The 12,061-nt window shown below is 51.2% G+C and overlaps 1 protein-coding gene across 1 annotated transcript; it reads left to right on the top strand.

The window, feature by feature from the left end:
* Window positions 1-1,658: 1,658 nt before the first annotated feature.
* On the top strand, window positions 1,659-6,793 carry NKX6-1 (NK6 homeobox 1). Its single transcript, XM_041760007.1, has 3 exons — window positions 1,659-2,331; window positions 4,083-4,255; window positions 6,522-6,793. The coding sequence occupies exons 1-3, from the start codon at window positions 1,659-1,661 to the stop codon at window positions 6,774-6,776; spliced, it is 1,101 nt and encodes a 366-aa protein (XP_041615941.1). The 3' UTR covers window positions 6,777-6,793.
* The last annotated feature ends 5,268 nt before the right edge of the window (window positions 6,794-12,061 follow it).

The following is a 12,061-nucleotide window of genomic DNA, read 5'->3' as shown; positions in this document are numbered from 1 at the left end:
CAAGGGACCAGACTGTTCGAGGTGAGGCGTCGCGAGCTCGCAGGGGCAAGGGGGGTGGGTAGGGTGAGGCGAGCAGGCGAGGGGGGAGGCGAGGGAAGAATATGAACTGCCTTTCCATAAAAGGGCTGGGTTTTCATTATTCTTCTCTTTAAAAAGTAATACCCTCTCCGTCTCCGCTCCCCCCTCCACTTTTCCATTTTATTTAACACAATTAATTGAGGCGTCCACTGGCCCCAAGGCGGAACCGCACCGCTCGCCAGGCCCCGCCCCCTGGCCCCACCCACGGGGGGACCGAGGCGGGAGCGGGCGGGAGCGGGCGGGAGCGGGCGGGAGCCCAGCGGGCGCGGCCCTCCGGCTCGCCCTCCTCAGCCAATCAGCGGGCGCGGCGCTCCGGGGAGGGCGCGCCCCGGGGAAGACGCGAGGCCCCGGGCTGCGCGCAATTGGAGACGGTGGTTACGCCCCCAGCCTGCACCCGCTCCTGGGCTCCGCCCGCCGGCCGCCTCCAGTGACGTCCCTCAAAGTTCTCATTTTGGACCCCCACCTCCCCCTCCTTTTCGTCCCCCAGCTAAAGAGGGGTAGGGAGTGATGCAAATGTTTTATTACCTTTGAGAGCTTCATCTGAACTGTCAGGCCCGGAGGGAGAGCGGAGCGCGGAGAGGAGAGAGGGAGGGAGTGGAAGAGCCGGAGAGGGTCAGCGTGGCCAGAGGACGGGGCTTAGAAGAACCAAGACTGTAAAGCTGCGAAGGAAATGCGAGAGAGGAGAGGCAAGGGCGGAGAGTGAGAAGAGAGGAGGGTGCTGGGGGGTGGGGCGGGGGTCTCCAGGCCGTCTGCAGAGGTGGACCGACGAACGGAGCCTTCAGACTTTTCACACTTAGCCTTTGTTTTTCTGTGGGTTTCTTTCTTTTTCTTTTTCTTTTTTTTCCTTCTTCCCCTCCCTCTTCTTCTTTTTCAATATTGCAACTCCGGTGCCCCGTGGCCCAGAGGGGAAGGCGGGTCGCGGCGGGGATCGGTGGCACTGCCCTTCCTGGCGCAGCAGCCCCGGGCCGCCCGGCGGAGGAAGGCGGCCCAGAGGCGAGACCCTCCCGCGGGCTGGATGCGCTCTCTCTTCGCGAGCGGGGAGCGCCCGGTGCGAATCAGCCTCGCGGAGAAGGAACAGAGCAGCCGGCTGAGCTCGGAGGAGCGCGTGCAGCGGAACCGGGAGTCCTCTGAGCCTCCCCAAAGAGAGCGAGCCGGTCCCCGCACCCCAACATCCAAGTGGAGGCCCAGTGACTCTTAACTTTGTTGCAAACTCTGGGGCCGGCCTGGGTTTTGCTTTGCTTATCTGTCGGGGAGGGGGGAGAGAAGATGAGAAGTAGCGCACCCTGAGAGGCGAGCAAGAGTGAGGAAGAGAGACGGAACTGAGACCGGACCCACGGCTAGGAGCGGAAGGACCGCCAAACCCGCCCGGACGCCCGCTGAGCCGCCCCCCGCCGCCTCGCCCGCGGCGCCTTCGGACATTGCTGCGGCGCAGCTTGGAGAGCACCTCCCGGCCGCGGCGCTCTCGGCCCAGGCGGCAGGTCGCCGCCGGGAGCGCGGAGCGGCGGCTCGCTCGCGCCCTCGGCACTCCCCGCTCTCCCGAGCCCCCCCTGCGTGGCCGCGGGCTCCGGCCTGGCCGTGGGATGTTAGCGGTGGGGGCGATGGAGGGCACCCGGCAGAGCGCATTCCTGCTCAGCAGCCCGCCCCTGGCCGCCCTGCACAGCATGGCCGAAATGAAGACCCCGCTGTACCCCGCGGCGTACCCCCCGTTGCCCGCCGGCCCCCCCTCCTCCTCGTCCTCCTCGTCCTCCTCGTCGTCGCCCTCCCCGCCTTTGGGCGCCCACAACCCAGGCAGCCTGAAGCCCCCGACCGCGGGGGGGCTCTCGTCCCTGGGCAGCCCCCCACAGCAGCTCTCAGCCGCCACCCCCCATGGCATCAACGACATCCTGAGCCGGCCCTCCATGCCCGTGGCCTCAGGGGCCGCCCTGCCCTCCGCCTCGCCCTCCGGTTCCTCCTCCTCCTCCTCCTCCTCGTCCACCTCCGCTTCCTCCGCTTCCGCAGCCGCCGCGGCGGCCGCGGCCGCTGCAGCCGCCGCCTCCTCCCCAGCGGGGCTGCTCGCGGGCCTGCCCCGCTTCAGCAGCCTGAGTCCGCCGCCGCCGCCGCCTGGGCTCTACTTCAGCCCCAGCGCAGCGGCCGTGGCCGCCGTAGGTCGGTACCCCAAACCGCTGGCCGAACTGCCCGGCCGGACGCCCATCTTCTGGCCAGGAGTTATGCAGAGCCCGCCCTGGAGGGACGCCCGCCTGGCCTGCACCCCTCGTGAGTATGGTCGCCCCGAGTCCAGTTGTGCGCGTCCCGCTCACTGTCGGGTCATGGCCCCTGTTGTGCACGGGGGTCCGTGCACCCTCTTGGCTCCCCAGTAGTTTGGCAGCGCCAGGATCGCACGATGTAGGCTCTGCCAGCGTTTTCGTTGAGGGACTCTGGCTTCCCTGAGCCTGCGTCCGAGCGCCCCCCTCTCTCCACGTCTTGGGCACGCCTCGAGGAGCGGGTGTGCATGAAAACATTTCGCGTTGAAAACAACGCGGTGCCGGGCGTGGGTCTCATCCGAGGCCCCGGCTGCTCTGGAACAGCCTGACGGCAACCGCAGGCCCTGCCTGGGTTAAAGACGTGGGAAGGGCAGGTGAGGCCACTGCGCCCCCGCCTCCACCTCTTCTTTCGCGGCTCCCGCCCGTAGTCCGCTAGGGCTCCGCTCCACCTACGCCAGCCTACCTGGCCTCTCTGCGAACCGGGGTGGGGGGCGGGGAACGACAGCAGCAAGCCCCCCGCAGCCCCCAGCGAGCGCGTGTATTTGCACGTACGCCTCGGCCCAGGGAGTCCCCACCTAACCTCTTCGCCTTCGAGGAGCTCCCCCACCCCCACCCCCACCCCAGTACTTTCGGGCCAAGTGAGCCCGTAGACTCCAGGCCCGCGGCAGGAGCTGGAGCGAGCTCAGTCACTCGGGCCACTCCCCTCCGCGGGGCTCTCGCTTTCCCACCTGCCTTGGCCCCGGGAGGGGAGGGGGGTGTGTGGGTGGCGAAGGGCCGGGACGTCTTGGGCCTGGGAATATTGAGAGGCATCGTGGCCTTCAACATCCTAACAAGAAAACGAACCAGAGGAAAAACGAGGTCGCGGCAGAAGGGCTGGGGAATGTGCACATCCCACCACGAGCTTGCTTATAACCGAGTTAACCGGCGATCATTCCAGTCTTCTGGGTGGTTGGCCACCTCCGCAGGGGCTCCTAGCCTTCCAGGTGGAGCTCGAGACCCTGTCCGGGTCTTTTTCTCGCTCTGTTCTTTGCTCTTGACCGAGTCCCGCAAGTTTCCACTTGATGGAAAGAGAAAGAGTTACACCTCCTCCGTGTAACTAAGGGAGGTTGCGGGAGCCAAGGGGAGGCTCCCTTGGGAAGCCCGGGGACCTGAGGGCGGCCCGGGCTGGTGAGGGTGTCGGGGAGACGCTATTGTATTAGTTCTGATGGCCCTATAGGGACCGCCAACAAAGGCGGCACCCCCCCCCCCTCGGCCGCAGCGGCTTTAGACTTGGGGGGCGATTTAGCTCTCTTGTGTGCAAAAAACAAGGCGTCCTTTGTTGTGCAGGCACAGGTTAGGAAAGCGTTCAAGGAGAAAAAGAAAAGAAAAGAAAAGAAAGGGAAAATTAGTCATCCTCGTGCAAAGTCTCCGAGGCCGAGCGCGCACTACTAGGCTGGGAGGCGAGAGGGGCCTTCTCCCCGCATTCCTCAATTTACTGGGGCCTGGCGATTCCGCTCCGGAAAACTTCAGCAATGCGCGGCCTCACTGTTTGACGTCTGGGTTCAACACAAGGTTATTTCCCGCTGCTCCAACACCCCGGGCCTTTTAAAACAGGTGGGCGTAAAAAGGCCAGGGCGCGCGGCGGGACTGGAAGCGCCACACGACTCTGCTGTCTGCGACCGGACAAGCTGTCCAAAAAACACCGTTTTCTGAATTCGCTTCTTTTCAGTAGCGCCGCTTGTAACGGATTGTTTTCCCACTTGCCTTGTTTATCTGTTCTCGCAGATCAAGGATCCATTTTGTTGGACAAAGACGGGAAGAGAAAACACACGAGACCCACGTTTTCGGGCCAGCAGATCTTCGCTCTGGAGAAGACTTTCGAACAAACGAAATACTTGGCGGGTCCCGAGAGGGCTCGCTTGGCCTATTCGCTGGGGATGACGGAGAGTCAGGTCAAGGTGAGCAGACCTTGCAGACCTCGAGGGACGGTCTCCCAGTCCCCAGCACGCGCGCACTCACACACTCACACCCGTGCGCGCGCGCGCATCCCCCTCTAACAAACAGCCGCTCGGGGGTGCGGATCTGAGGAGCCTGGGGAGAAGATGAAATCAGCGAAAGGGGTGGGAGTGGGGGTTACAAAGGCCCTGGGGTCTTGAGGCGGGCAAACTGTTGATGAACAAAAGGAATCAAGCCCCCGCCTTTGAAATTAGGTTAATCTAGATAGCAGCATGTGCTGGGGGAGCTCGCCATTATTGGAGAATAAAAGCATTACCGAAATATCAGCCCAGAGTAGAGATCAGGCCAGTTAGATAGCTTCTATTTATTCTATTTGTAAGGTTATTCAAGCTTTTGTTTGTCAGTTCAGGTTCCGTTAGTTATATTATTTCCTGATGTAGATCAGCCTTATAGTGCTAGCTACTATGTTAACTTGCAGGTTAAAAAAAATCGGCAAGATCCAACCACTTACAGGGATGAATCTGCTTTTAGTTTAGCTGAGGATCATCACTTTGGAATGGCAATTTTCCAAATGATTTGACAAGATTATTACTGTATTATGAAAGAATCCTGTCTAAGTTTATAAACAGAAGTACGATATTTACTGTTTGTGACAACAATTTATAATTAAAATGTCACTTAGCTTATAATTGAGCTGTACAGTATATTTTCAGGGAATCAAATTTGAGAAGTCTTTCCCTGAAAAATAAAAAGATTGAACCAGCTAGGTAAATTAAAGTGGTTTCCTATATTTCCAGTATTCTCCTTTGAGTTTCTTCTTCAGTTTATTATATTTGGGTGGTTTTTTTTTTTTTTTTTTTTTTTTTGGAGGGAGAGGGGGGAGGAGTGTAAGTCTGTTTTCATTAGTAATTTTGTTGCTCCTTAAATTAAGTAGGAATAACTGTTAGCCACGTCTGCTGGTTAGAGTGTATTTCCCCTGGGGCAAGCATCATAAAATGCATTTCAGAAGTGATTTTGTATGTGACCATTAGAATACCATCACAGTAAAAAATTATTTTTGCAATGGTTGGTACAGAGCCTACCACAGTAATCTGGAAGTGTTCATTTGTCACCGTAAATATGTCTGTGTGGCTAGAAGTGAATTATTATAGCTGTATAAGGAAAATAAAAATCACTTTCTTAACAATTCTGATTCTCTAGATAAAATACATAACAGATGAGAAAATGGATGAGAAGCATAAAAAGAGGATAATATCTTTGGGAAATTGGTTGCTTATTGCTGATGCTTTAGGTTAAATTATGTGTATCACACACGGTGTCAAACACCGTGAATAGCTAAAATATTTGTTATATAAAATAAATGTCTTGGAGAAGGACAATATTAAAATAATATTTGAAAGGGTAGTCATGCTAACAGTGGGAAATAATTTAATTGGCAACATTTCACTTAAAAAACCTAATGAAAATTTCAGCTTGATTTGGTTTTATGAAAAACATTAAGCCACAGAGAGAGAGACACACACAAACTACTGTGATGATTTTAGCTAACCTACCTATTCAATATTTTCAAGCATTTATGTTGTTATTAGCGATTTGAGGTTTCTGTTTTAGCAAATCCTTTTTTTTTTTTTAACTTGATGTGGTACATTGCGAATGTAAATGGGGAGGAGAGTGTTTACCTACCATGTTTGTGTGGATTCAGACTTGAGATAGGTGAAACGGACCAACATCCAAAATTGAAAAGGAGAACAGAGGTAATTGGCGTAAATGCTGTGCTTTCTCCCACAAATCACACTAAAAAGCAAGAACGCTTCAAGTTGTTTGAAAGTATTCATCTAGGAAAGTAAACAACAAATAAAATCACGGGCGTTGTGAAGCAAACTTAGGAAGGCGAGAACTCTTCTACTGCAAACTAGGAAGTAGGAAGGCGGACTCATTTTGGGGGAAACTTCGGTTCCCGAGTTTCTCCTCCTCCGAGAGCGAGCTCACCGACACCGGCTGTGCTCTTGTGTTACCATCGCTATGGCAACGGCAGTCGGAGCGTCGGTGCCGGATCCTGGGAGGAAGCCGGGCGTTGGGGACTGACATCGGCGGCCCCGGCCGGGGAGGTCTCCGAGGGAGGGTGGCAGGCCGGGCTGGGGCGGCCGGGGGCGGCCGGGGGCGGCCGGGGGGCGCGTCCCCGGGGCGCGGGAGAGGCGGCTGTGCCGGGATCCGCCCGCCCTCAATTCCGGCCCCGTCTCCGCTCCCCTCCCGTCTCTTGGTCCTCAGGTCTGGTTCCAGAACCGCCGGACCAAGTGGAGGAAGAAGCACGCGGCCGAGATGGCCACGGCCAAGAAGAAGCAGGATTCGGAGACCGAGCGGCTCAAGGGGGCCTCGGAGAACGAGGAGGAGGACGACGACTACAACAAGCCCCTGGACCCCAACTCGGACGACGAGAAGATCACGCAGCTGCTGAAGAAGCACAAGTCCGGCGGCGGCGGCGGCCTCCTGCTGCACGCGTCCGAGGCCGAGAGCTCGTCCTGAGCGCCCGCCGCCCCGGCCCCTGCGCGAGCTCCGCTGCGCCCCGGGACCGCGCGCCCCGCCTTCCCCGCCGCGCTCCGGGCCCGGGCCCGGGCCCCCCGGCCCCGCCTGCCGGGGCCCTTTGCTATTTTCTGAGATGTACATGTCTATTTTTTTAACCTGGAAATTGAGGGGGGCGGGGGAGAGAGAGAGGGAGGGAGGGAGGGAGAGAGGGAGAGAGAGAGGGAGAGAGAGGGAGAGGGAGGGAGAGAGACTCGGGGGTTGATCAGAAGGCAGAAAAGACCACGCACCGCGCTGCGTCCTAAGGCACCTGCCCCCGCAGCCGGCCGCCCCCCAGCCCGCTCGGCGCCTAGACCCGTCCCCCGCGGGAGCTGCGGCCGCCCCCTCCCGCCCCCTCCCGCCCGTGCCCCCCGCGGCGGCCGGTGCTCCCGAAGGCTCCACGCCCACCGCAGGGACCTCGGAGCCGCGGGGCGGGCGGCCGCCACGGAGGGGAGCGGAGAGGGAGGCTCCTACCCCCACACACTGCTGTGCCGACTAAAGCAACCTGTTGAAGGCTCTTTGTAAATAAATCGTGAGTCACACTGACTAGAAGTTACTTTATTGTGAATATTTAAAATGTAAAATGCTTTTTTGAATTTGGTATAAAAAGATGACCCTCCTTCTTCCTGCCCCCCCCCCGCCCCCTTTTAAGAGCGACTCAAACCACACGTTTCCCTTGTATTTTGATCTTAATTTGAGAAGCGAGGCAAGAATGTTCTCCACCACCACCCTCCACCCCACCCCCTCGCTCCTCTCTCGGGTTTGGATTTGTTCAATCTCACTTTTCCCTTTGTCCCTTCTTGCTCGTCCCTGACCACCCCCCTGGCTCCGCGCCCCGCTCCCGCCTCCAGGACTTGAAGTAGAAGACGTGGAACCAGGGAAGGCCTCAGACCTGCCTCTCCGTTCCTCTCTGAAATTGCACAGTCGTTTGTTGCTATTTATTAGTGATTTAAAGAGAAGTATTGGGGAGGGAGGGGCTACAATAGCTTGTATTTAATTTAATTCCTTTCTGATAAGATTGCGTGTTAAAGTAGATGGTGGGAATTGTTACAACTGCTCCGGGTCAGAAACATAAAAATCCATTTAGTTGCTGTAATTGAATTTGAAGTGTTTTGTATCATAAGAATACTATAGACTATGTATATTGTTTTCTTTTTTAAGCTAATAATGGTGATATATTAGCATCTTTAACCTTTATTAATTTATATAAGGAATTCGGTTTGTAAAGAGAAGAGAACCCCCTTTGCAAGACCAGTTAAATGTAATGCACTTTCTGTTTCAAAGGATAAATCAAATTAAAAAAAAAAAAAACAGTTTGAAGATGTCTGTTGCCTTGAATGGAAGGGTACAGATCATTTGATCTCGCCAGAGATCTCAAAAGTCAAGACCACAAAATTATTAATATTGGTTCCTTGGGTAAAATAGCTGCCGTTTATTCATTCATTCATTCATTCATTCATTCAAGAGGGGGTCACAGCTCTCATTCTCTTGGATTAGGAAGATAAAAGAAATGTAGCTCCACTCATGGGGCTTCTTGAACAGACTTGTCTAACAGGCTGCTTCTGATGTCTGTGTTGTCTAATTTTTTCCTGATTGCTTTTTTTCCTTCTCAAAGAAGTCCCTGGAGGATTTGAGGAAGGCCTCATTTCCATATATCCAAGATAGCTCCTTAGTGGAGCCGTGGCTCCATTAGCTGAGAGGAGGCAGAGGAGATTCCTGGCACTGCAGCACTACTGTTTGATGCTAACGTTTACCCACCCCCTGAAGCTTGTAAGAATGTAGAAGTTGGTGGAAAGACAGAACCTTGATTTTGCTAACCATTACAATAAAGAAGGATGAATTTAAAGAAAGCTTTTTCTAATGGATGCAAAAGTCTTTAGGGTTATGGAATCAAAGTCACAGCTTCTGCAGCTAAATTTGCAGGGGGTGGGTGGGTGGGAAGGAATCCTACCTAGGGAGAGGGCTGTATCACTATCTTGGGATCTTTTTGTTTTCAGACACTCAGTTATAGGCTTGGTGAAATATAGTTATCCCCTTAGTGTTTCAGGTTAATGAGCTTGTGTTCAAAGAGAGAAAAATCAATAGAATTCAGTGGATTCTTCAGGCTAGCCTTAGGTACAGAAAGTGTGGGTCTGTTTTGTTCCCTTGGGGAAAAAAAACTGTGAAAACTGGGAATGAGATTGCCTGAAGGAAATTATTATAGAATATATTCCTGATGGCATGGTGTAATGGAAAGAAAGGATGCAAATCTGCCCTATTTCTTTTCTCTAGTTTCTCTGTGAAGTTCCCAATAAGTTTTAAACTTCTGAATTTCTGCATTCTTAGCAAGATTGAGGTGTGTCTCCTATAGAGAGGTAGCTATTTCAAAAGAGTTTTTGTTGTGCTGGGGTAATATAACTTGAGCCTTAGTTATAAATAATAAGAATTTCCTTCTTTCCTTCCTTCCTTCCTTCCTTCCTTCCTTCCTTCCTTCCCTGCCTCCCTGCCTCCCTCCCTTCTTCTTTTCTTCCTTCTTTCTCTTCCTCCCTCCTTTTCTCCTTTCTTTCTTTTTTTTAATGAAAGGATCTAGGGAGGAGGCACTGTGAAAGTCTGTTATAAACTTCACTTTATTATTTGCTGATATGCAACAAATGAAAGTGTCTTACCTACTTCATTACTACTTTTTAACCTTTTCTGCCTTGAAAAGCCAAGCAACTTTTTACTTATTCCTTCTTCCTAAGAAAACAAAAATTCACAAGATAATTAGAAATGCTATTCTTAGAATAATAACAACTATTATTAATATTGTTGGTAGTAGTAGTAATAGTAATATAGTAGAATCAACCATAGAAACTTGGAACCAAGACTGAAGCTTTCTCTCAAGAAGCAAATAGGGTTACAGTATTTATTCCAAGTTAGAAATGTGGAAAGACACCTCTTCCAATTCTTTTAGGAAGCATTCCTTCTGAGCTCTTCACCTTTACATTGAGAATACCTGTGAAGTGGAAGTTGGTGGGCTGGCCTGTGCCCTATGGGTGATTATACGGAGAGCAAACAGGGTCTTCATGCTTCTGCCAAAGTGCTCTGAGTTGTGTGGGCAGCAGCCAGAGCTGGGCTCATGGGCAATTCTGCACTGGCTTCGTTCCTTTTTTCCAGTTGACTGCAACAGTGACTTGACATTTCCAGTTAATTTACTTCCACCCAGGATTCCAGCTGGCCACCAGTTGCAACTGGCCCCAGAAAACTGGGAATGAGGGATAAGTGGGTGAGGGACACTTTACTTAGGTGTTCCTTTATACTGGTCAGTTTGATTTGGTTCTGTGTATGTGCAAGAAGAATTTTCTTTTTTTTTTTTTTTTTAAAGAGTTAGCATGGTGGGGAAGGTAAGGAAACTGCTCAAGCAAGGCAAAGTAAGAATCATTTTCCATTTTGGCTTGAAACTTTTATGGCATTAACCAGCCATAAACATTTGATTAAGGCTGTCACTCAGTTATTACAACTAAAGGGGTCATGACTTAAAAACAAAGTGACAGCAAGTGACCTGATGGACTACTTTTATTTTTAAAATGTTCCCACTTCTATTGAGATATAATTGGCATATAACATCATATCCATTTAAGGTACAATATAATGATATATGTATATATTGTGAAATGATCACCATAATAACTCTAATTAACATCCATTATCTTGCATAGTTACACTTTTCTTCCTTTGTGATGAAAACTTTTAAGGTCTGTTTTCTTAACAACTTTCCAATATATGATATTGCTAACTATCGTCACCATTACATGGCCAGATGTTTTCTACCTTTGACCACCATCACCCATTAACTCCCCAGCAGTCAACCTCTCCTTTTAAAAATGCTTGCAGGCAATGAAATGTCAACATGGAAATATGAGAAATGAGAAAAAAAAGGTTTTTTGTATGTGTAGTGAAAGGAAGGGTAAAACTGCTTTTCCATTTGTGTTTTAAAGTATGTGTGTTTCTGTTCCTTTTCTGAAAAGAGAGTCAGTGAGGTTGGGTGAGAGATATAGATGGAAGGGAAGGGCCCTATCTGGGTCTCTCAGATGTTCCAACAGCATTTACAATTCTCAGCTTCTATAAAGTTATTTTCCTAGTCTCCAGAGTCCAAGCTCAGTTCTCCATTGCTGGCTAACTTTCTCTTCCATTCACATTCAGAGGATTCTGTAACTTAGAGCTCTATGCTTTCTTTCCCAGAAGCTGTGGTAGAGTGAGCAGCTTTCCAAGTTTGGGAAATCCACCTTTAATCCATTTTTCCTTTCACTCCTTGGGAGACAGTGGGAAGAGGGGGGACTGAAAACCACTCATTCTTCTCTGGAGAGATGTGCATTTTGTCACTGCTTACTGTGCAGGAAGTTTGGACTGGACACCAGCTCTTCTTGGAAATAACGTACTAAGCAACAGAGTCTGAGGGTGCATTTGAAATCCCTTGGGGCCTAATGTCATGTACATGAGTATGTTATTAGATCCTCACTGTTTTGTCCTTTAAGCTGGTCATCTGTGGGGACACACACACACACACACACACACACACACACCGGGAGGTGAAATTCCACTTGGGAACTCCTAGCACTGAATAGCTTAAAGAGACAGTGGCTCCTTTGTTAATCATTGACAATACAATCATGTAATAACAACAGAGGTAAGCAGTAGATTTCATCTATCAACTCTATTTTAACCTAAATTGGACAGCTTTCTCTGCGCTAAATTTCCTCGCTCTTACCACACATAGATACATGCACAAATGCTCTTCTCCCCTCTTCAGTAGGACTTTTAAAAAAGCCGATTCCTCAGTACACTTCCTTTTTTGACAGGAAAGTATTTTGTTCTGCAATATTTAGGCTACAAGCTTCACAGAGAAATACATTCTTCATAACATAGCCCTTTTGCAGATCTGCAGAAAATACATTCATACAACTCCTCTCCACTGTTAATGTAAAGTCTGACTAGGGAGCAGAGCAATGGTGTGAGGGGATGACAAAGGGATGGGCTATCTTCCTGAATTTGGGGCTTTAGCATTCCATAGATTGGCTTGGGGTTGCTCCACAAACTGGGAAGTTTATCTGAGAGCCTCAGTTCACTATCTACTCTTCCTCTTTCATCCACCAGATCATTCAGCCTAAAGATAAAATCTCTAGATATGCATCGTTTGTTTTCTGGCCCCGGCAAAATGTGTTCATTGAATACCACACTTGAAGACTTTAAAAAGTAGAGCATGATGTCTGTGTGGTGTTTAATATCTATTG

This window comes from Vulpes lagopus, chromosome 6, assembly GCF_018345385.1.
Source record: "Vulpes lagopus strain Blue_001 chromosome 6, ASM1834538v1, whole genome shotgun sequence".
Taxonomy (NCBI): Eukaryota; Metazoa; Chordata; class Mammalia; order Carnivora; family Canidae; genus Vulpes; species Vulpes lagopus.
The sequence above is the reverse complement of the archived record's forward strand: the minus strand, read 5'-3'. Positions and strand labels throughout refer to the sequence as shown.

Excerpts from the sequence above, each read along its gene's own strand:
- NKX6-1 (XM_041760007.1), top strand. The coding sequence starts at position 1,659 with ATGTTAGCGGTGGGGGCGATGGAGGGCACCCGGCAGAGCGCATTCCTG. Across the intron at positions 2,332-4,082 it reads CCGCCTGGCCTGCACCCCTC|ATCAAGGATCCATTTTGTTG; the intron begins GTGAGTATGGTC and ends CTGTTCTCGCAG. Across the intron at positions 4,256-6,521 it reads TGACGGAGAGTCAGGTCAAG|GTCTGGTTCCAGAACCGCCG; the intron begins GTGAGCAGACCT and ends CTTGGTCCTCAG.